This window comes from Lagopus leucura, unplaced genomic scaffold (genome assembly GCF_019238085.1).
Source record: "Lagopus leucura isolate 7727_CA_CO unplaced genomic scaffold, USGS_WTPT01 Super-Scaffold_100002, whole genome shotgun sequence".
NCBI classification, from domain to species: domain Eukaryota; kingdom Metazoa; phylum Chordata; class Aves; order Galliformes; family Phasianidae; genus Lagopus; species Lagopus leucura.
Genome location: NW_024962263.1, coordinates 27,888,094 through 27,913,364, shown reverse-complemented (window position 1 = coordinate 27,913,364; position 25,271 = coordinate 27,888,094). Strand labels below are relative to the sequence as shown.

At 38.5% G+C, this 25,271-nt stretch overlaps 1 protein-coding gene across 2 annotated transcripts in view; it reads left to right on the top strand.

The window, feature by feature from the left end:
- EPB41L4B (erythrocyte membrane protein band 4.1 like 4B) overlaps positions 1 to 25,271 on the top strand; it is a 166,839-nt gene that overhangs the window by 115,012 nt on the left and 26,556 nt on the right. For both annotated transcript variants that reach the window (XM_042868648.1, XM_042868647.1), the window contains exons 19-22: positions 6,065 to 6,132; positions 18,022 to 18,126; positions 21,640 to 21,778; positions 22,233 to 22,310. In XM_042868648.1, coding sequence (XP_042724582.1) covers positions 6,065 to 6,132; positions 18,022 to 18,126; positions 21,640 to 21,778; positions 22,233 to 22,310 — 390 coding nt within the window. The remainder of the gene's footprint in view (positions 1 to 6,064; positions 6,133 to 18,021; positions 18,127 to 21,639; positions 21,779 to 22,232; positions 22,311 to 25,271) is intronic.

Sequence of the window (25,271 nt, the reverse complement as noted above, 5' to 3'; positions counted from 1 at the left end):
CTATTGTCAGCCCTTTTGAAGAGTTGTTAGTATCTTGTTAGTACTTAGATACTTGTTAGTATCACAAAGAGTCCATTTTGCAAAGCAGTCCATGGCCCAATTCATGGGCACAAGAGGTTTTGGTTGCTGTTTGTATCTACTTGGGTGTGGACAAATCCTAATTATTCTTGGCATTAAGTGCAGGCTCCTGAGCAAATGTACAACCATCTCAGCAGGGCTCCTTCTTTTGGCATAGAACTTGTGTTTTGTTCCAGAAATCTTCTGCAAGTGGTGTTTGTATTCCTAACCTGTTGCAACTGTGGGTTGCTTGTTAAGACAAAAGTGGTGAGAAAAGGCATTCTCCTCCCCTCTGGTTCTTTCCTTGAGATTTTCTCCTCCACTTCCCAGACACAACCCTGCCAGATAGTGCTCCATTCTCTGCTTCTGCTTTATCAGCCCCAGGGGAAACCCTTGGTAAGGGTCTCCTTGGACAGGTCTGTGTTCCTCAGCAATTGATTCTCCTGCCTTGATTCTTAGTAAACAAAAGCACATTCACTCCTCTGGCCCCTTTCTCATACTGTCATTCCTCCCAAGCCTATACACTTGTAAATTTTTATACCAGCATCAATAGCCACGTCTCTCTTTCCTCTCTGTCCAAGAAGCAGGTACAGGTGATGATGATGCAGTTTTGCTTCAAGTTTTTCAAACACGTGAAGAAGTGCATGTTGTTTGTGCTGTCTCGAGTTGCATCCAGGAGAGGATTCAGCTGTGCTGCAGAAAACGTCTCAGGTCAACATGGGTACCGGTATCAACCTGCAGCCTGTACTCTCTATATAGATACAAGCAGTCACTACAAATCCAAATGAGACTGGGACGTATGCAGTATTTATAGTAGAAAGGGTGTGTTAATTGAAATGACTCAGAGACCTAGTCTTTCTTGGCTACATTTTTGGTGATTCCTTACCTTTTTTGTGATGCTGTGCCCTTTATGGAAAGATTCAAGTATAAGGACTTGTCGACCTGAACATCCAGGTGTATTTGCCATTGCTCCTAGAAATAATTCACTGTCTTTATATAAACTGAGTCTTTGGAGCTTTATCTGCATAAGGATAAAGCTCCAAATGCTGGATTCAAACCCTAATCAGGTCATGAATGAAAATAGATTAGGTGAGGGGAAGACACTCGAGGATTTAGATCTAACCAGTCTCTCTTATAACAGGACTTAAAGAAATCCTTCTGGATTCCCTGAGGAGCTCTCAGCTTTCACTAGATGTTGACTTAAGTACCTTGAAACCATCAGCTTTTCTGACTTTTTAACCTCTTTCCATCACAAAAGAGATCCTGTTTGCTTTCTTCTCCCTCCCTTTACCCATCCTTACTGACAGCAAAAAGCAACCCCACAGTTTGACTGTCTTTGTGCAGAGATCAGGTCTGGAATTATGCATGTACAGTAGGTTGTGGCTGAGATGTACAGGCTGTGGGGGAAGCCTGCACAACTCCTAAAGCACACGTTGCTTTGGTGCAGCCCTTGCTATTAGTCACCCGCTTGGATGAGCAATAAACTCTCCAGAAGCTTTCAGGCTAAGGAAAGAGAAGCGATTAGGCTGGGACTCTCAGATCCAACAACAGGTGGGTGCAGCGTCATGTTGCTTGTAATTGTTCATAACAGTGGAATTCAAAATTAGCTTTTCTTCACATTCTCTGCCTTCTATCTCTGAATGGAAACAGGGTTGCTCAACTTTAAAAGTGGGGCTACAGAAAATGAAGAGAGTTAGGTAAAAAAAATACAAGATCCTGGTTGTGTGTGGGCCAGGATGATCAATATATGATATATGGTAACTCATTAGAAGCGTATCAGCAATGACACCTCGAAGATAGGGAAGGAGCTGAGGAAATGATGTGGTAACTTTGCTGAGGTGCAGGAGAGGAGGGAGGATTTAGATAAACAGAATGTGGGAAAAAGAGAAATCTATAAGTTATTCACTGAGATACTGGAGGCAAGTATGACAGTGGTATCACAAGACTGTGACAACATGTTGTCAATGTGTCAGTTATGTCTTCTGGCTGTAAGTGCCAGTATGTGATGAGGTGAATGGTGCTAACTGCAGTGAGGTGTTGGGAGCCAACCATGGCCCAGGAGATGTATGGTTCTCAGCCCTGCTCTGGGGGAAGGAACAGCAGTCCATTCCTGTGAGACCTAATCATCATGTTTTTCTGCCTGAAATGGTAAGTTTGGCATATTAAATCACCAAGTTAGGTTCACCTTGGCAGGATGTTTTTCCCAATGATGTGTTGCTTATCCTGTATTATCTAATGAGATCAGCCAAAATCAGTGTGGTTGGCAAATAACAAAAATGTTGATGAAGAGCTGAAAAACCTGTTATGCATCAGGCCTCCCAGGCATCCTTAGGCAGGAAGAAAGGGCAATCAATGTCAAGTATTTCCAGACCATTGTACTGAGAGCCATTGCTTCTTCACCTTTGAAGATCTCCAAATATATGAAAGCTATGTTGTTACTTCCTCTATGTGAGAACTTTGTGAAATTGTGGTGTGTATGGTAAGAGCTTTTCAGACCCTTTTCTTACTTAAAGAAGAACCTGACTCTGACTCTTAGCTGCAGTGATCAGATTCTTTACGAAGTCTTTTTGCTGATTCAGGTGACTCCTGTTACAGATTGGATGGGATGAGAGAGCCACAGCAATTCACCTTGTGATGAAGGAGAGATACCCAAGATGCTCTTGCTGTTACTCAAATGATTTTCTCCTCTTTTCATACTAAATTTTCTTAGCGGTTACCTATGAAAAGAGTCTGTACAATGCCATTTTTCTTCGTGCATGTCTCTTATTTTTAGAATGAGAAAATAATGCTTTACTTTTGTTTCTAGCACTATTGAGAAAGTTAATGGCATATGAAAGTGGAACATTAAGATTTTCTATTTCTTTATTTTTGCTGTAGGCCCAGTGCAGATAAGAAAGGAGAAAGAGAGAGTGATACTGTGTGAATTGATTGGTATCGGTCAACCTTTTATTTTGTTTACTTTGTAGTCTGTTAGCTAGAAAAGCCAGCTTGCTTCTCTTTGGCTAATTATGAAGTAAATCTGATTCTATATAAATGATTATTTTTGAGTATATGTACGTGGTGTGTGCAATTGTAATGCTCACATCTTTACAATAAGGCTGAGGATGTCTTTGCACAGTTACTGAGTGTTATTTGCCTAATTAGAAAGAAAAACAAAGGAAGCTATCAGCTGATGACTTACCCACTTCCTTCTGAAAACAAACCAAGAAGAAAAGATCATCCAAGCAAGTAAAGGAAACATAGGTGCTGATGGCTGTAACATTCTCCTGTGTCCATTCATGCATAGGCAAGAAGAAGTGTAGAGCTGGGGAGAATTATCCCATCCTTACTGAGGTGCACTTGCCAGTGCACTCCTGCACCACCTGAGGCTCAGCAGGAGCCTCCATTTCTTCACGTACTCCCTTTCCCCCCCCCCAGTTTAGTGGGATTACTTACCTGCTAATCTACAGTATTTATTTGTAGGTACCCAAGTCTCTTTTGTTCTCTGGGGTACAAGTAATAATAAAGACAATTAATACAAAGGATGTTTCTCAGAGTGTTGATCATGCTGCTTACGACTATACTGCTTCTTGAGAAATAGGCTTAACCTACTTCTGCAGAGAAGTCAAAAGAAGATGGTAATGTAGCCACAGAACACATAAGAAACCAAAGGGCAGTTGTTAGGGAATAATACAATGAAGCTCTCTCAACTGGCTAATGAGATCTTATGGTGTTTATGTAGGCAGAATTTTAATCATTTTGATCTTGGTCGCAGCCCCTGCCTTGCATCCTTCACCCCCATGTTTTCTTTTTATTGTTGTGTTCAAGAGCATCTCAAAATGCAGTTCAATTAATTTGGTGAAAATTGGAATAAAGTAAAAATTACAGTTTTAAAAGGTAGCCAATTTGACACATCATAAACAGCTAGTTTGTCAGGCTTAACAATAGAATGTTGCTAAGACATCAGTGTGATGTATTAAGTTTCTGATGTGTGGATTCATGCTTACAGCTTTCAGAAACCCAACAGCTTTATAAAAAGCATTATAATTTCTGCAGAACAAAGAAAAAAATACTTCAATGCTCTTCTGTGTCAACAAAGAGTGATTTTCAATGCTTTCTCTCAATTCCTAAAAAAAATATAAAAAATTCCTTTCAAGAAAGCACTGGATTGTGACTAAATACTAGGCTAGACAGAGCTACTAGGAAATCAGCAGGAAAAAAAATAGGGTTTCTAGAACTGAGTTGAATTTATTATGATTACAGATTTCTCTAAATTAAAAAATAACACTTCTGGTTCTGAAATTGTTCATGGCATGATGCTAATTCACTGAAAACTTCAGCTGTAAAACATCTGGTGGCTGTGCTACAGTGGTGGTGAAGGTGTGATCATGTCCCCCCTTTATCTGGCTCCTTATGATTTAGAGCATTTGCAGGGCACTTAAGAAACTTCTAGCCATGTTGAACCTGTGCCTGCTGCTGGTCCTGTTATCCTTTGTGTAAACTATCCATAGAGTAGCTTCATCTGTGCAAACCAGACCCTCAGGAGAGGGACAGACCTGCTGACTGTGTCAGTGATGGTTTCAGTATTAAGACACAACTTGCAACAACCCAGAAGGGAAGGGCTGAGGAGAGCCTTAAGTCAAAATACTGCCTAGCTCATCACCTCTGGTATTTGCCTGCACTGGGGCAGTCCCAGGAATGAATTCACTTTCTACCAGGCTTCCAGGTTTAATGGACCTTATAGGTAATTGCGTGTAGAAGCGTGCACCACATGTGCCCACCATGGCTGATGCTCTGATAGTGAACTGCCAAGTGGCAATGGGGGCTTGTTCACTCTGGCACAAGGGGGAAACTAACCTAAAACTATCACGACTTGGGTGATTTCCCCAAGCACTGAGCATCACTTCTGATGTTTTTTAGTTTACTACTGAGGTATAGAAGAAACTCAGGCCTTAATTTCCTTTTTTCTTTTTTTTCTTATGAGCACCCTCAAATTGAATGTATCGATCTGCATTGAATGGAATGTCTTGTCAAATTTACAATTTTTTATATGCCTGTAAAATCCTTTAATCTGATTTGAAGGAACCTGTCTCATCCTTATTGAGCTCTGCTTAAGAATGAGACCGACACATTTAATGCAATTTGATCTCCACCGGTGCCCTCAAATTATTATGGTTCAGATGTTGAGCACTGAAGAATCACTCTGCTGTAGACCTGCATCAGCTCCATCTATCCATTTAGCAGAATGGAAATGTCAGAGCCTGCCAAGTCCATTACTGATTTTGAGATACTCCTGTGTCTTCAGCCGGTATTTTCTATACAAGGGTGCAGTGTTGCCCTGAAATGGGCATTTACACATGGATTGTGGAACCCTGCGTCTCGGTTGAAGAGTATAATCTACTAACACCTGCCTGAACTGGGTGTTTCCTGGGTAATCAAGCAATTTCCATGTAAGTCATTTTGCAGTGTTAGTATTTTCTACTCTATAGACAAATGATATGAGGGACAGAGGATGCTGTAATTTAGCAGAGAGCGGTAATGGGTGAGATTTTCTGTGAACTGCATGTGCAGAGTGATTATTTGTAGGGGATCTCATTTTTTCAGTATATTTTTCTAACGACTGAATGAAAAGCTGTTGAGTTGACGTGATTTTGATTAGACTATGTAAATATTTATTTTACTCCAATTGAAAGAACAACTCAAATATCAGCATGTTTGCCTGGATTGATTTTTATTATTTCTGCTTTCTGGGGGAAACATAAATATCTGTGTTCCTTTGCTTCCTCCTCCTTTATCCCTACCCAATATCTTCCTATCACTGTTGCTCTCTTTATTGTACATTGTAGCTCATCACAGTGAATCTCAGTGTTTGATGATGATTAAAAAATATCTATGCTTTTTATTCTGGGCAGAGGAGACGTTTGGTCGTTGCAGTTTTATGAGGTACCTACAGGAATATTTTAAAGAAAACATATATAATCCTAAATTTATGGACGTTGTACTAAACTTTAACTCCTTCTTTTAACAGGCTGTGAAAGAAGAGACCTCTTTTGTAAATCCCAGTAAGACCTCCAGCCTGCAGGACCCTAATGTAAGGTCTGTTGCTTCTTGTCCGTAGGGAAATCAAATAAATACATGATTTAGTAAGCCATTTTCCAATCTTTATTGGACTCAAGAGGTCCACTTACTCATACCCAAGTTGCTGTGTAAAGTTCCTAAGTTCATCAAGCAATGACCCAAGGAGAAGATGTCTAACAGAAAGGGCCTTATCTTTTTCATAAGAATCAGATGTAGCTGAAGAATCAATAAAATCTCAATTCTAAAAGTCAAGATGAGTATCAATATTCAAACAATTGATAAGAGCAAAGTTAATAAAAAATCAAGTCTAGTGATTTTTTTAAGTATGGAAAACCTTATGCAACAATGTCAATGTTTATAGGCTTTGGATTAGAGAAGTATTAAGCATCCAAGATGGAATATCTTTGTGTTTGTTTTTCTTTCTGACTTCTGCAGGTATTCTAGTTGAAAAGAATAAATAATAAAAATAAAAAAAAATGAGTCAAAATAGTGACTCATTTGCTTATGTCAGGCAGGAGTGACTACTTTGGATATTACGTTTTTTTTTTTCTATTAGTAGGGGTATATCCATCTTTCTTCTTTGGATGGAGGGGGCTTATTTATTTTATTTAAATATTATTTGAATAGCACAGTATGCTGTCTTTCAGTGGTTGATTAGAGTGGAGGTTGCAGCAAAGGTATTTGGAAATTGCCCCCATCTAAATGTATGGTAGTGCCATCACTTTGGACATCGTTAATGTCAGGTATGGATTTCTATCATTGCAATCATCACTGTTAATCAGCTGATTATGCTGATGCACATGCTGTATATATATGCTTACGTATATGTACTATATATCTCAAAGTACTAGTTATCTCATTTTTTAAAACTGTAAATTTCTAGTGTTGACTTTTCCAACTAAAAGGCATTTTAGCATCCTATAGGAAAGGCTGAGTGAGCTAATGAATTACGTTTGACAAAATAAGTTATTTTGAACTCAGAACAAAACAGCTATAATGGTGAAAATGTGCCAACCTTTTTTTTTTCAAGTGTGTACCCTTCCTAGAAGGTGATAAATTAGCAAGTCTTCCAAAAACATTTCATTTAAAAATTGCTTTCTGATCAGTTTGTACTGGCAGAGATGCTACATTTGCCTAGTAAAAACAACTACAGAGAGAAGGATGGTGAGGATAGTTGGTGGTGCTGAGGCAGGAGGGTGCATGAGAAGAACCTGGCAAGCAGTGATTTTTCTAATTGTTTGTCCACGGGTCTGCAAAGTCTAGTTGGTATTTCAAAACTCTCATTCTTCTCTACCACTGCCATTTTTAGGCCACTACAACGTTTTCTTAGATTCCCATGAGAAAATTATTTGTGTATGTTATGCAGTGACTTGTTCCTTTGTTTAATAGAAATGAGTTTCACTCATTGTCTTTGCCATGAACACCTTTTGCTGAATTGCTGTCAGTTCCAGAAGGAGTTTGGGAGGACCTGGTTCGGATGACAACTAAAGATATGTTTTCCTAACTGACCTTTGTTGACCTTCTGCATAACATAGAAGAGGAAGACCTTTCTATTTCCCATTTTGTGATAGATTCTCTTCTTCATCATACTGAGTTGTAAATGAGTTGTGTGCTGAGTGAGGTGTGTGCTGTGTGAGGTGATATGCTATTCAGCGTAAGGAAGGTTGGCAACCTAGCTGCAAAGCTAATTTTGCTTTTTTCTTTTGTGTATATCCAAGTTTATGAACTCATAACAACAACTCTGAAGGTCTCAGTATGCAGCAGTCTGGTGTAGACGTGTCTAATATTTGTATCTAGTTTATGTCAAGCATTATTTCCTCCACAGTCAGTTGTGACAAATGAAATTGTATTGTTTTATTGCTTTGCGCCTGTGTTCTGGAGGTGCAAATATACAAGTAATCAATGCTCAGAAACAGACTCATTTTAACAGCCTGCATTCATAATCTGAAGAATAATGCAAACAAAATACATTGCCTAACCAATTCTCTTTCTCATTCAATTGGCTCCCTGTTCTGCAAGGACATGCACATGCCTGCATACAGCCAGTGTGTGTGACCTATTTGCCACCAATGTCCTATGTAATCTCTGTTTTGAAGACTTGGATAGACAAAAAAGAGACTGCTTTGCTAAGAATTGCATGCGAGTATGAGCAAGGGTCAGTTAGTACTAGCTAGACAAGTCACCTAGGAAGTTTTCTGTGCATTATTTGAGAAAGATATAAATATCCTTTGTACAACAGCCCTCTTCAGGAAACATGATTTCCATGCAGGTACCCTTGAGGACATTCTTGTGTGTGTCTGTGCCTATAGACGACATCTGTGAAAATGTTGAATTCTTCATATAGAGAGGGAATAGAACGTGAGGAAGAAGGGCAATTCTGTTTGATTAAAAAATGATGCTCTTTTTGCTACTACCTTGTTCTCTCATCCATTGCCAGTCTGAAGATTTCACTTGTAATGATTTAACTGCTTAGATATGGCCTGCAATCCCCCTGAGTAATTATTTTAGCATCTGCCATGGCAAACTCAATTTGACTAACAATTGCTATAGTTCTTCATGGAATTAGTTCTGGTTCATCTAGCAATTACTCATGTATATGGGTGGAATAACCATTTTTGCTACAAGCAGGTCTCCAGTCATTTTGTTGGGCACTGTGTCAGAAGGGTGTAAAATGTTGTGCTTACGCTAAGCCATCATGTATCTGCTGGCTTATTCACCCTTGTTCTGTGTCTGTTGGAAAGCTGCATATCCTTCCATACCAAGGTCATCACATATGGGCAGAAAAAGAAACATGCCTGATGTTGAAATTGCAGTAGTTTTACCAGTTTCAGGAGGACAAGGCTTATGAAATTCATTCTGTCAGTAGATGCACAGGCTGGGAATAGAACATGTATCTCCTCATTTTCCTTGTAATACCTAACATGTAGACATCACATTAAGGCTCAGGAAGATGTGGGTCCACAGAATGGTACAGTCCTCTCTCCTTCCTACTTCTGGAAGCTACTTGTTTTTATGGCTCTCTCCTTTGGAATTTTTTTTTTTTTTCCCCCAAACTCTTCTAGTTGCTGGTTCCCATTCAGTGAGGGAAAAGCTGGTGGCTCAGTCAACCCAATACATGCTACAGTGTCCCAGCTTATGCCCTCTTTATTCCGCAATTAAGGCCAAAATAGCGCACTATGAATTGAAACATAGTCATGCATCTCCTTTGCTGACTCTGCTGCTTTTTGCTTTGCTGATGAAAAGCAGGGCAGCAGATCTGCCACAGCAGTGGCAGTGCTTTAGCTGGATCCATCCATGCTGCACATGACAGAACCCTCAGTTGAAAAAAGTCAAATGAGAGCAATGAATACGAGAGGAATTTCAAAAGGAGTCTAAATAAGGGAGCTCTGAGTTATCTTGATAAGGCATAGAAATCCTGCTAAGAAAAGTTAGAATTGTCCTTGTTACAGGTCTGTTGCAACAGACTTGAAAGCACATGGTTTCATCAACACCCAAATAATACATAAAGTGAAATACAGCTCCGCTACAGCTGGAACATAAGAAATTTGAGCAAGGCAGAGCATTATGCTGTGTTACATAAAAGAAGAAATACCTGGAAAAACAGGTTATTTATTTATGCCCTTGCATATTTTATTTTATATACTGCCTATATCAATTCAGGAAGAAATTCAGCTAGCTTGCAATTACCACCTTGCATGGTGAGGAAGGCTTTCTTATGGCAGGTTGCAAAAATATGCTTGTGTCAACACTGGTCTAGTATGGAATTAGCTGTGCCAGTTACTTGCAGTTGTTTTTTTTTGTTTGTTTTGTTTTTTTTTAATAGTTCTTTTGAGATGTCTTGTATATGAGATTTAAGTACAATCTCATTTTAATCCATCAAGTCTGGAGCAAATTTGATGAGAAGTTGCAAGTTAATGCTTCCTGCTCATGTTCTCTGGCTTCATTTACTCCATAGAACTGGGAAGGCTAAGAAGAAGCTGTGGTACTTCACAGCCTCAGTAGTGATTAATTTTGTATGCTCTTAGAAATTCAGCAATTTGGAAAAGTCATTTAGAGAACAACAGCCTACAGGAAGGGCCCAGTGTGCAGCTCCCCAGGTGAAGGGAAGCAAGGATCTTGTCAGTCCTTTTTTATGTACCAACAAGAGGAATTTGTCTTCCATGAGAGCTAAAAAAGTCTTTCTGACAGAACGTTTTCTTCTTTAGTTTCATGAGAGAAGGATCTGTCATTATATTGATTGGACCAGAAGGGATTTTGAGGAAGTATCAAAGGTATTGCCTTTCTGCTGGAAAATTCCCTGCACTCAGCCACCTAACTCAGTGTCCAGATTGAAGAAGAGCTCAGGGAGAACTTTCTGATACCTAACGTAATTCAGGTCAGAGACTACTGCAGGTTCTTATGTATAGTTTTGGAAAGGTTCTTATCACCTTCCTCCTCCATTTGGATTTTATTATTTGATTCTTTTAGCCTTGACTGATCAGGGTTCAGGCTGTCTGCCAGAAAGTTTGTATAAGGTATGTAAATATTGCAGAAAATATAAAAATTGTTGTCATGCACTTGATTGCTATCTCTGGTCACTGTTTCCTCTTGATCAGAGCCTGTCCCATCTTGTGAGATTTCTCAACTGCAACATTATCAAGGCAATGTGAATCACATAGTCACCTCTTCACCTTTTTATAAACCTCACCTACTTCATAGTGAAAGGATGGGCTACTAGACAGATAACGTCCTGAACTTCCTTTTGATAAAATTTCCGCTTAATTGCCAGCCTACTTGATCTGTTAAATGCAATAAACATATGACTACTCACAGAACCTCATCAGGAGAATTCCTTTTGTGATTCCTCTTCTTGTTCAGTGTTTTGCCAGACAGAAGAACAATCCATACAACTTCCCCAATGTCTGTGCATGAACCTCTCCCGAAAACTCTTTTAAGTATCTATTTTTCTGTCTGGCTATGACCACCTGGATACACCTATAGTGTGTATGTGTGAGTGTATATGCACACATTCATATACACTGAGATTGGCTATATTTAACTTAAAGGTCTACATACCTCTTGTTTTGTTCTCTTCTTCAAATAGCTAAATATAATTCCTGGTATCACTCTGGTGCACTCATTTCAGGAATTTCAGCGTGTGGAGAATTAGGCTGATTTAGTATGGATATTAGGAACTGCTGATACTTTGGAACAGATCAGAATACCAGCTCTCATCATGTGTAGCCTGTTTACCAAGCCTAACTTTCATCTTGGGTCATGCCAGTGAAAATGTTAGCAAGGATACCTGAAGTTGAGTAAAGTTTGATAAGCAGTTGAAGTCAAATGTGTAAGATGTGAATCCCGGTGACAAATTTGCTGATAATGTGCTTTTCTTTCATGGTTACGTGTAGTTCAGGAAAGTTTAGACACGTTATGTTTCTGGTGATATGGTTGAAGGTCTTCAAGAGCTGCTCAAAACAGCTTGAAACAGGTCCATCCCTAACACAAGATCAGGTCAGCTGTGATTTTGTATTGCTGAATTTTGAAATCCTATAAAGTTGAAGATTATGCAGCAAATTACTCATGCAAATTGCTGATCACACATTTAAATGCAAGTTCCTGTATTTCTGAGGTAGATGCCCAAGTTGTCAGCAAAGAGCCGCCTTCATCTGAAGTCCTCTCATTTTCTGATCAATTACGACAGTTGTTGTCACTGTTGTGATTTGCTACTGTGCTCCATGTGGTACATTTATGGACTGCAGTGTTTGTTTTCCCTTATAACATGCTTTTGGATTGTTACCAGCTCTGGCATGCTTTACATCCCACATGGTTCAGGATTTGTCTGTGGATTTCTTTCTGTTTAGGCCAACTGCTGCACCACTCTTTGTTGATCCTTGTTATCCAAATTATCTCATCTTTCATACGATTGCATAGGATTGTGGGAGTAGGTATAAGCACCAGCTGGTGCTTTGTGCATTCATTTATTCCAATTTTCTTTGTAAATCTTTCAATCCAAAACCAAATTACACTGTTACATTAAGACTAATTACATTAGAAGCTGCTCAACATGTAATATAAAATTAAATGTTATCTCACAGCTTGATGATGCTGCGCACCGGAAAAGAAGGGTGGAAAATATTAAATTAAATCAAGTTGTACAAGCTACAGATGAATGAAGAGGAGTAGTCTTAAGCACTCTTCAGAGCAGGGGAAGCTTTGCTCATGCAAATTGTCAGAATGAGATTTCTCTGCAATGGCTTATGCTTCTGATGTGTACTAGGCTATGAGATTAGCTGCTTTTCAGCGTGACATGGCTATGTCCTACACCATTTCTTACTGAAAAGATGATAGTTCTTACATAAACTGTATGTATAAATGTATCATCAAAGGCAATATGTCACACCAACTATTTGGGACCTTCTTGTGCTTTTCCCTTCCTGCTTTTCCTTTTCTATTCAAGACTTCAAGACCCAAAACCCAAATTTCATTTAGGAATTTCATAGACAAGCTGTGATCCACAGAGCTCTGTTGGTCACTGTATCTAAGAACAAATCTTACAAAACTGTCAAATGACTTCAGATCTGTAAGTCCAGGGCTTTGACCATGGATAGTTTCTAAGTAGGTAGTTTCTAAGCATCACAGAGCTGAAGTTCTAGGTCATCCAGTGAGAGCTGTGGAAGATGATGTCCATGTTGGCATTTGGAAGCTAAGAATATGCAAATCACCTGGACCATTATGGGCAACTTCTATCAAGTCAAAGAATTCATTTCCCTGAACTAATAGGTGTGTACAAAAGAACACTTCAGCCAACATTGAAGATGATAAAAAAAATTATGTGCGTGGTCTTCCCTGACATGGACTTCAGTGAATACAAGTGGGTTTTGTTTCCATAGAATCACAACAGACTTAATTCAATGAGGCAGAGTTGAATTTATTTTTTTTTAATTTATAAATAAACATCTCCTTCTAAATGTATTATGAAATGCTTTTGGAAAACTAAACGTTATATATATGTTGACTTTTTCTTAAAGAAATCAAAAGCTGATTTTTCATTAAGCCTCCATCTTAAAAAAAAAAAAAAAAGAAAAAAAGTCATTTTCTAACTGATAACTTTCAACCAGCTTTACCAAACCCAAACGAAATAGCTAAATGCATATCACCTTAGTCTCACTCCAGTGGACAATCTTAATGGATCATCTACTCTGATGTTTTTCAAGACAGAACAAGGATGCTTAACCAGTGATTTCTGCATCAATTTCATAATTCAAATTGAATTCTTGCATACCATTTCCCTGCCAGTCTGCATTAATGACTGCAGATAGGACACCTACGTATGTATTTTGACTTCACTGCTGATGTTAAAGACCTCTGTCTTGTTGCCTGAAGTCAGAAGATGATGAATTACATTCTTTATCTCAGAACTACAGATAAAGGAGTAGTACTCAGACCTTCCAGCTGAGGCAAAATTGGTGAAATACCCCAGTTAAGCTATAAGAAAGAAAAAAACAAAAAACCCACAACTTTATTCTGAAAATGTGATTCTGGCAATAGCTTTCAAATGTCCAGATAATCTTCTTGGGGGCTAAACATTTCTTCTGGAAAAAGCTGGCCTGTCAGAGTGAAGGGACGCATATTCTTAGCTTTAGATGGCCATAGCTTTTGGAAAAGAAACAACTATGAAACCCTTAGAGTGCAGACTGAGAAAAGATTGGTTTATGTGTTTGCTTCACCTTTTAAGCTACATCACTGATACATAAGAGAAGGCATCTATCAAATACTTCTCCTCTTGTTTCGTTTTTCCTTCTTTTTTCTCCTCAAGATTTCACAATGATGTTACTACTCAAAGGAATCTGTGAAGGCAAAAATCAACCAGTATTTTATTTTTCCCATAAATTGCATGCAAATACAAGTCAACTTCTATGCAGGTGGTTGTATCCTTGTAAACCATGGAACTGTTGACCTCTGCCTCTTAGAATTTTGATCTCTGTGGCTCTGTTGAAGCCTGCTTTTTTGAATTTCTCAGCAGCTCTGTTTTGGGGGTCTTTCTTTAGGACTTAGTTGGCTCAGCAAGACGTGCTGTGCTGGGGCTTTTGGTGCAGAGGTAGCTACTGCTGCATGCTGACATCAGTCCTGATAATGTCATTCTCACCAGGAGGTGATATGTTTCTCTGTGAGGTGCCAAGTCCTAAGTAACTCCATCTTAGTTCAGTGCCTTCATTTTTGTGCTGGGGTGGCTAGTTACTGTTACGAGAGAAAAGGATACTTATGAATTAATGACACTGAAATTGAACTTTATAAAGGAATTATACTGCACTTTTTTTTTTTTTTCTTCTTTGAAGTCTATGTTATCTTGAACTCCAACATTTCAGGTTTTGTTCGGACTTGCAGAATTTACTGCACATGGGGCCATACACTACAAATAGTCGTATTGCACATAATGTCTCTCTTTAAAGAGGTAAAATTGCAGCAAGGTTTCTCTTCAAGAAGCCTACCTTTTTATTTAAGGTAATAGATTCTGGCTGTAGAATTCAAAAGATAACAATAGAAGCCATTCTTCTTTCAAGTTGCTTCTTTTTCAGGAATACCAGTGAGATAGATAAGGCTCCAAGCTTATCAAGCTCAGCACTTCTTGCATCTGGTGTATGAAGACAGGGTAGCAATGGTTTAGTATTGAGGAAGTGCACTTGGGGAGAGCATACAGTGGAGATGAAAAAGGAGTTGTTAGGGATATTTTAGGCTGGTGTTGGAAGGACTACACCAGCAAGGTTTTAATGAGGGTGAGAATCAATCTCTGCAGCAGGTAGAAGCAGTCTAACATTCCATCTTGTGCTCATGGTAGAATAGGTTCAGCCAGCCTTCTCGGATGGAGGCATTGCCACTGCTGCTTTTCTTTCCAAGGTCACATCACACCAGCTAACCTGCAGCTGCTGGAAACGTGCCATTAAGTGGTACTCAGGTCTCTCTCAGAGACCTGATAAATACCATCAGCAGATAGTCGCTGCACCCAGCCTCAAACAAAAAATGTTTACAATAAGAGAGTTTTTTTCTCTTAAAATTGTATGGTTTTTGCAGGATAAATGAGTGGAATGCTTCACCGCTGTGATACAAAAGACAAGTAAAGTTTATCTGAGTAGTTGCAATCACTTGTAAAGAAGGTGTGTCCTGTGGTGCTGCATCTTGGCTTTTTCTTTAATTGTTCACTCAAACATGTACAACATTCAAAGGGAGATAAAAAGATTTTGGATTAGAGAATAGGTCACTCAGTTCTTGATCACCTTTAATCACAGCTGAGTGAAATTTTTCATGGGAACCTTTTTATAAGGGAAAGTCAGACTTAAAATGTCCAAACTTTTCACATATTTAAATCAGTTTCCTTTCTGTTTTTCGTAGTGATTATAAACCACTTGAGCTACAAAATGTTTTTTTTTAAAGAAAAAAACAGAATTTGAGGGCTAAGATAACTGTTTCAGAAGTCCCACCTCCTCCCCCTTTTTAAAGATTGTAATCCCAGGGAATCGAAGGAGGTATACAGACTTCGTAAAATGAACTTTTCTGAAGGAACTGAAATGGTCATTTCAGTTTTTAATTTTTATTAAATTATCTGATTTACTTTCATCACAGATTATAATGCTATCTTCAGAAATTTGGAGCGGCAATGAACTAGAAATAGATTTGTTACTGTGCTGTTTCCCGAGTCCCTTGATAGTATGAGCGCGTTGCTCATTATAATTTTTAAGCACCTTTTTCAGTGTAGTTGATATCACTGTTTCTGCTCCTGCTTCCTTCAGTTGGTGAGAGAGGTGTAGCTTTTGAAACTATCAGCATGGGAAGTTATTGCAGAATTGTAGGAACTGCTCACCCAGGGCAACAATTTTATCTGATATTTTTCTGAACTTATGAGCTGAAAATAATGGAATTATACACATTGACACCCCTTGAGGATTTGACCATCAGATCCAGTCATTAAAAAGGTCTTCACATATTTATCCTACTTATGTCAAAACTTGAAATGAAAATCACTTTGGATAACACTAGCTGACATTTTTTTCAGTTGTCAGAAGCTACTTTTGATTTAGCACAAACTGTCTAAAGAGCAGTCTAACTGGAGCAATCATCCATTCCAAAAGCCTGACTTGAAGATGTTTTTCAGGGCTTCCATCATGATGTTGATTCACAGATTTGCAGATCAGATGTACTGACTTAGAGATTTTTAAGAAAAGGAGGTTTGGGCTCTTTTTTGTTCTTAACTACCAGCCTTGGAAACTCAGTAAGGAGTCTGAAAATTAGGCTGGATTGTTATTCATTAATCTGACCCTGAAACTGGGAGGGAATGAGCTCAAAGAGGGTAGATTTAGGTTAGATGGAAGAAAAAAATCTTTTACAGTGAGGGTGGTGAGGCACTGGTACAGGTTGCCCAGAGATGTCCAGGGCAACCTCATCTAGATGTGGTGTCCCTGTTCGTTGCAGGGGGGTTAGATTGGACACCTTCAGAGGCCCCTTCCAACTCTTAGGATTCTGTGATTCTAATGAGATCTGAATTGTGTTGCAATCTGTACTGGCTTCTTGAAATTAATGGGATCAAAAAGCAGGAAAACACTTGACCTAAGTTTTTGCAGGAGAAGTGGAACTAGTTGCATCTTGTTTATGATTTGCACGTCCTTAGTACTCTTGCAGAATTCTTTCATCTTACAATATGTATGCAGTGACAAAGAAACATACAGGAAACCTGAAAATATAGTCTGAAGGCTATGCCTTCCTGATGTGCTCAGTTGTAGCTGGAGAACAGGTTCAGAAGTTATCAGATAATTAATACATTTATAAGTCCACATCAGCATCAGAGGGATCTGCAATCTTGAAGATTATGTTTATCTTATTATGACTTTAGAAGACTGATTTGCAAGTGAACTTAAAAAATTCAACCCAAACGCATAATTTTAGAGACAAGGTTGAATCACATCACACCCCAGTTGTGGTATGTCCTTCAGTGCATGAGTAGTCCCACTGGCTAGCAATAAGGCTACTTAGGTACTTAATATAGTATCTGACTTCAGATTAGATTGCAGAAAACAGCCCATAGGTTATTTGTAAATCAAGACTTTGAATTTGCTCCTTCAATATTTGGCATATTTATTTTGTTTATAGCATTTCTAATACACATGCAGTATATTTAATCATAATGTGCTGCTTCAAATAAAAGTAGTATTTAAGATAGTTCATTTGTCTTCGTGTCACTTAAGTTCATGACTGAAAATGTTTCTTCCCAAGATCATGAAAATCTTGTATCCGAGTCTTAGTCAACTCTAAGAATAAATGGTTGAGGAGCAGATCCTTTTACATGGGTCTCCTCATTCCCATTTCTGATCTTTGCTGGAGCTCTGCAGTTGTTTCACATTCGTGAGCATCTGAAACATATTTCAGTTTTGCATTTATTTCTAATAAGTATATATTTTTGGATCAAATCCATTAGTTAATTTCCCTTGAACTGTTCTTTCCGATACAGTTTTTACCCAAAGTTAAACATTATCCTTCAATTTTCAGCAGAACAGGTTTTGCAGTCCATAAAATTAATTTTTGCTAAAAGCTTTTTGCGTAAAAATATTTCTGACATGACTGAATAGCTGGGCCATTATTAAAATGTTGTCTTTTGGAAACAGCAACGCTTCCACATGGGCTTTCACATAGGTTCTGTATTTTTAATCAGCCACTGCTTTTATAAAAGGCACGCAGTGCACAGGAGAGTGGATTCACATGTCCTTTTCTGTTCATGCACACTGGCCTGTGGACTATAAATGGAACAAAAGGATGAACTTCAGTGAGCACTTGTGAATTTGCAAGATAAACATGTGTTGATGAGTTAGAACTTTGTTAACATGCCTGAAGTAGTTTAAATAAAGACTGTGTCACATATATTTTTCTTGTTATTTTTAGAAGTCCAGCTCCAGTGCGACCTGAAACTACGCCATCATCTGGCCCTACAGAAAAGCAGGAAATTAAAGTTTCTCGTGTGAGGAAGTTAACAAGACAGTACAGCTTGTGAGTAACATATAATGCTATCTTCATGTTTTTGCCTGGTACAGCTGTAAAAGAAGGAGATGCTAATTATTGCTCTAGCTATGCTTTCTGAAAGGCATGAGTGCAATTACATGATAATGATCTTAGGCTGATACCATTCCTTTCATGTCTGAGAATCTTAAAGCTTTTAATACTTGGTGAATTTGCCATCTCTCTGCAGTTACTAACTTCTGATGTGCAGCCCTTTGCTTTTTTTTGGAGCTTATTGATTAGAAATTAAAAATCTCTTTTCCACATGAAATGTCAAAGACCTGGTGTGAGTTGGAGAAGGCTGCTCTATCTGCTTCATTACAATCCCATTTGCAAAATGAGGGAAACAGTCCTTAGCTGCTGGGTGTTCAAGCTGTGTTCAGCCATTCCCTCTGGAAAGAGTGAGTGTTCTGTCTCTGTCTCTCTCTGTAATTTTGTCACATGCGGAAGTTACTGAGCGTGCTACAGCTATGGCAGTCTCTTATTCCTGGCAGGAGTAATCTGTGCCTACAGAGATTTGGCATCCCATTTACACCCAATTCATCTAATGTTAGAGTCTAGGGATAAACATGGAAATTAGTGTGTTGATTTGTCCTTCACATGAACCATCAAAACCATCAGATGGTTCAGGTCATTGGAAACTAGAGGATTGAACAGAGTGGAAAACCAAAAAAGAATAAAAAAGAAAAGAAATAAAAGAGTATTAGCATAAATTTACTAATAGAAGAATGGAGAAAAAAAGTTATATATGCTTTCTCTGTGGAACTGTTAGTATGTATAGTAATTGAACATTCTAGTGCCACTAAATCTATAGCACAATCAGCAAGATTTCCTCCCATCCCAAAGGTTTCTAGTAAATGTCAATATGTAATTATTTTCTGTCTCATTGTCAATAATGCTGACTTTTGATATGGAACAAAAATAACGACCTACGTCACTAAAACTGAAAAATTATTTAGGAGAAGAAACAGAAGAATGAATCAAATTGAGGGTAGAAGGTAAAGAAGCATCTAGCCAAATCTTTACTTGTTCGAGAAACCAAGGCTAACATATGGGAGTGCAGCCACAGCTTGGTAAGCAGACCATGACAAAGCTCATTTACTATGCATCAGCCAGTATGGTTTGGAAATGAGACCAGAAATGGGAATTGACCACTCAGGATGGGAAGAGAACTCAGATTCCCATCCTATCTGCTAATTCTGAAGGTAATGCATGACAGGTAACTTGACAGCGTTTCCTAGGAGTGGTTTCTCAAGGTCTGAAAGCCTGTTTACTCACTATGCCCAGCAGACCTCAAGCACCAGTAGGCTTTTTCTTGGATGATACACCATTTCTACTATCCTGTTTTCTACAAGCCAGGAGAAGGAAGTCCCCTACATATTCAACATGCTTCTGATTTGTTGGATTTTTATATAATGCAGGGATTTCTACATAGTAAGAGAAATGGCTGTGACACTGAGAGGATCAATTATGCTATGCTGTGCACGTAGCAGATAATGAACAGAGCATGATAGCTGATGCTCCTCTTTGAGCACACTAATGTGCAGGAATAGAAAACTATGACCTATTGCAGGCATAGTCACAGGTTTTGTATGCATACTTGGAAGATTCTTTGATTTGAGCTTTAACCTACAGGAATTGTTAAACTTGATTCTCCAGTACTACTAGATGCCAAAAAAAAAGAGAGCAAGATTATGCCATGTATACAATTTTGAGTTACAGGATACTTCAGTGACACTATGTATGCCAAAACAGAAGATTTGCCATGGGACTAATAAAGTAAAGTAGTAGGATAAGCTAGTTTTGAGAATAGCAAGAGAGTTAGAAATCAGTGATTAACTGTCTGAGAAAAAAAAATTTCTCCAGAGTAGGGTGGGACTGCAAAAGCTGTATTTAGCTGTAAATAGAAAGTGACCGCTAAAAGAGGCTAAATGTTGGTAATTGGACATAGAATAATGAAAATAAATATGTCAGGGTAGGCAATGAAGACAACTAGTGCTCAAACTTTTAGCTAGCATGTTGATAGCTTGGTAACTGATAAGACTAAAGCCTAACACTTTAGCTTGCAGATCTGAAGAAGCCGTTCTGAACTGGCAAGTTCTCGACAATTTTCCACTTCCTTATATGCAATAGAACAGCTTTACCCAGCAAGGATGGAGAAGGTGCCAATGTGTCCCTACTGAGTGTAGGGAGCAAGAGCTGAGAAAATGTCAGCTACATGTTTCTGAAAGAGAGATTAAATAGGTCAACAATCAAAATCTGGCTTGTTAAGAAAATGCATACTTAGTAGGTCCAACAGATTTTTGCATTCTCTTTCCAGAATGCAAACAATGTATTGTATATGCTCTGGTGATAAATTCTAGCCTTTCCCAGAAGAAATAAAAAATGAACCATGAAAAAGATAATATTAATGGCCATACCTTTTTATCATAATAAGAAAACATAATGTTGTCAGCCAAACAATCCATCACAGGTCTAGATACTCTATATGTAATGTAGTTTTGAAATGTTGTTTTGCACATCATGCTGACTTCAGGTAACACTAAACCAAGTTCTGCAAGTGTCTGTCAAACTGGGATGGCAGGGTTCTGTGCACTGAGGCTACTTAATTGGTAGTTAAAATGTATGCCATCTTCTGAGCAGAAAAGAAGTCATTTTTCCCCATGCTTTAAACTGTCAAACTGTAGTCTTTCCTTTTCACATGTCATTCCCACTGCTAAAGGTTCTGTAGGCCAGATAGTAACTGCTTATTTCTGTGCAATTCCAATTAGCAACTGGAAAAATTCTGACCCTGGGCCAACTGATACCAATGATTTGTAGCCAATGGGGCTCTACAAAAGTAGATGAAAGTAATATATTCTCTGTTTCTCATTTAGTGGTGAGGTTAGGTGAGATGGAAAGAACTCAGCTTGCTGAACCCAAGGGAAGTGTACAATGTGGTTTTAAATAAAATCTTTTCTTTGTAAACTGAATAAATGGGACAGAAAAAAACCCATATATTTACAAGAATTTTTCTACAAAGCACTTTTCTGGAGTTGATCAAAATCCTTTTAAAGTCAGTTTGAAAATGATATTATGGACTACCTGTGTAATGAGTGCCAAATTCCCCTTTATTGACTTAAGCCAATAAAGCAGTCAGTCTCGTGGATGGATCTAACCAGATCTGTTATTATCAATAAAGCCAGCCTCTGTAGAAGAGAATATCAACATTAAAGTACAGTAATATCAAATAAGTTCATGTATTCACATAAACATGCTCCATAGAAACACTGCTTACACATCAGAACTATTAGATTTCCATTTGTAGATGAGAGTTGACTAACTAACTAACTTTCATGGAATCTTTAAAGCTTAGTAAATTTAATTTAGTTGGAAATTTAGCTATAAATACTGCATTACAAATGGAAGAGTAAACGAACTCCAGTGCCTCTTCCAGAACAGGTACAGTTAAAAGTCAAGCCATATTTTCTAATGAGAAGATCTGTCTGTTTTTCTCAACTGCAGTGATGAAGATGACCTTCCTCCAGCACTGGCAGCAGCAGCAGCAGCATCAACATCTGTATCTTCAGCATCTCCTGGGTCACAGAAAATGTGCACACCACAGACATCAGAAGGACAAACACAGCTTTCACCTGGTGGCAAGGTAAGGTGCAAAGAGATGAGCTTATGTCAGCTGGAGAGCATTTAGGAAGGCTGGGAGGAAGTTGCAAGTAATATTTTTCTTAGATGAAGTAATTCTAAATTTCAGAGTAGTTTTCAATGCTTAGTTGTGGCCACATGTTTAACCTATGTTGTAAATGCAACTGCCAGAAAATGTTCAGAGCCTGCTTGAAGATCCAACTGAAATCAATAATAGGTTTTCACAACCTTGGAGGTCAGTAGATCAGGATTAAATTGTTCAATTTGATCTCAAATTTGCATGGTTTTGTTTGTCTGTCTCTCCTGAGTAGCCATATTTTTAAAAAATGTGTGCAATTTGAAATCCATTTGGCAATTTATGCTTTAAAGAATTAAAAACAAAATGAAACAAAACAGCCCCACTGTAAGATTACAGAAACTAAATGCTTTTTCAAAGCTGAGTTTCTCCTTCATTTTAGAGTTCCACAGATGCTGGAAGTACTTTTGCTCTGGAGCCAGGTGACCTTCTGATGGATTTCACAGAGGCCACACCTATGGTAAATAATTTTAGTTTGCGGCCAGAAAAAATGTGAAAGTTTTCAATAATTTGTCTGGAGCTGGAATGAATGGGATGCTATGCAGCATGTTGGATAATGCACAGGAATTAAGTAAGTTTGCTTGATTTTCAGTGGTCCTGAGCACCTGTCAAACTCAGCTCAGCATCTCAGAAAATCAGTCCACATCAAGAAAGCTGAGATTTTGAATGGGGTTCTTTATTGTTGGATGACTTTTCATTTCTCTCTTCTTCCTGAGTATCTTTACGCCTTGCTGCACTGGTTTCTCCAGCCTCTTTTGACCCTTTAATGTAGATTCCTACTACGATCATAGACTTGCTTTTAGTAGTTTTCTGGAAAGTTTATTCTTTTCAACACAAGTTTCATTCAGGCCTTATCCAACAGCCAAATCAAAGACATGTACATGCACTTCTGTATTTCATTAACATAGTGTTGTGCTTCAGTTTGAGGCAAAATAGGCTATAACATGTTGATTATTAACTTCATTTTCTAGAAGTATGTGATCTGTGTTTTTAGTTAAAAGCAATGGAGATATGCTGTACCACTGAAATCAAAATGGTTCTTGATTTCAATGATCTAGGGCTTTCACCTCAGATTTCCAGGAGATTACTTGAAGGATCACAATAAGATCCTCAACTTTCTCCAAATTGTCCTGCTTGGAAACAGCTCTAATGCCACATAGCTGTGCTGTTGTCAAAAGCCATTTTTGCCAACTTCTAGAAACTACATGTAAAGCCTATGAAAAGCACAGCAGTACATCTTACACAACTGTACACATTAAAATACTGCTCTGGATGTTGCTTTCACTACATGGATAGGTCCTAGTTTACAGTATCACACAAGTATTGTGGGGACATGCCTTTTGCTTCAGGGATGTTGTGGTACCAATCTGTAAATAACTGCATGTGTCCTATTACCTAGTATTCCTGCGAGTCCTGTGTCATCACTGAGCTATGGTGTGGGCATGGGGTGTGCTATGCCTAGGGACCTGCTGCTGTGGATAGAAAGATAGATTTGGTGCAAGAGCGCTAAGAAGATGCTCAAATTGTCACTGGTATAGAGCATTTTAGGAATGGATGCTTACCCTAGAGGGACAGAGATCTGGAAAGCTTGTCTCTCTCATGCAATTTTGAGCCTATTATAAACAATAGACCTTGAGGGCACGTTGTTTCCTGTATAAGTTCAGCAGGGTCAGTAAGCAAGTTTTATGTTCTTCACCTACCATCAAAGTCCTGTTCATTATCTCTGCCCTTCAACCTGACACAGCTGAACAGTTTTTGCATAATGCAGATGTTAAGGCATGTCTTAACTGCAGAAAATGAAATTTAAGGGTCTTTCTAGCCCCCCAGGACTCCTCAGTGAGAGAACTGTTCCAGCACTAGTAAGGGCAACAGTGCTTACCTCTCCCCCATCTACCGTGTAGGAGAGGTGTATCTGTTTTTTCAGCTGAACATACCACTGCAATTTGAGCTGTCTACTGAAATGGGAATGATTACCTAGAATCTTCTTGAAGCACTGGAACACAAAACCATCCCATTCCAGAAAGTGGTAGGAGGAGAGGTATCCAGGGCAAAACACCTCCCTCTGTACATTTCTGGGGGAAGAGTAAATTAGAACAAAGCAAAGGAAAGAGAGAAAAAGCTGCAAGGTATGACATATTTGCCTGTAGTTTAGGTCGACAAGATACAGGCAGACTGAAACAGACAGGTTATGTTATACTTCTTACTATTAAAAATGATAGGAGCTAAACTGCAAGTAATGATTCTCTGGAGATTGCAAATATATTTCTTATTCTAATTAAAAATATTGTGCAATAGCTTACTTTGATAACCCAAATTTTTGAAACTGAGTCACGGTGACTTTTGCAACTGACCTGCTCTAGACAACGTGGATTTGTGTTTTGTTTCCATTTAACAGAAATTCACATTGTAGTCTTTCTCTTCCAGCCAAGGAAATAGCTTTTCTTCTCTAGATATTTTACCCTTTCACTATTTCCTCTTTCCTACACCATCATCCACTGACAAAATTTTTCATTCTTCATGTTCATAAACTAGCCCTCCATGACTTTCTTGGTTTTAATATTTTGAAGAGCATGTACTGAACAGCATCAATCAGCCCTTCTTGTTTTGTTTAATGTCTGTAAAGGTCAGCCTGTTCTCTGAAGAGTAGTTACTGTGTACAGACCTTTCCCTGCAGTTTCACTGACTACAGATTTCTGTCAGCTGAGGTTTGAATGAAAAGTTTACTTATAAGGGAGTGAGTCTCCAAACAAAAGAAAGCTAAAGGGAAATACATAACTTTAGATATTTGATAATTTTGTTGTGGCAACATGTGCTGTCATTTGAGGGTCAGATTATATTCAGCTCAGCTTTGTGTTCGTAGCAATTCAGCGTTAGTGTGCTGGTTTTATGCACTGTGGTTTGACCCTTGGAAAGTTGCTGTTAATTGTACTGGTGTTTGTTTCCTACTCAGAGACATGTACAATGCTTAGAGGGTCTCTCATGCTGCCTAATTTGCTTAAGGTAAAATAGCTGTAAGTTCAGGTTCCTACACAGTCAGGGTTTCCTGCAGTAGGACATTCAAACAGCTGACTTCTCTTTGGTGTCTGGACTACGGTTCTTAAGTTGGACACCTAAAACCAACCTTATTTATTTATTTATTTTTATTGGTTACGATGTGTGCTGCCAAACTTCCCATGTTCACCAAAGGGCTGTTGTTAATTTGAAGCAGTTTCAGGCATCCTTCCTACTCTTCTGTAACACTGCTGGCATAGAGTGATTAATAGTTGCTGATTCAGGTGCATGATCTTTGTTGTTCAGTGTCTAATCATTGATGCTTCTTGATGGCCTTGGGTTTTATACATAATTTGCTACTGTTGCCCATAAAGTGGAACCTTTAAAACGTGCTAAGGATCAGAGTTAAAGCGGAGCTCACAAAATCAAA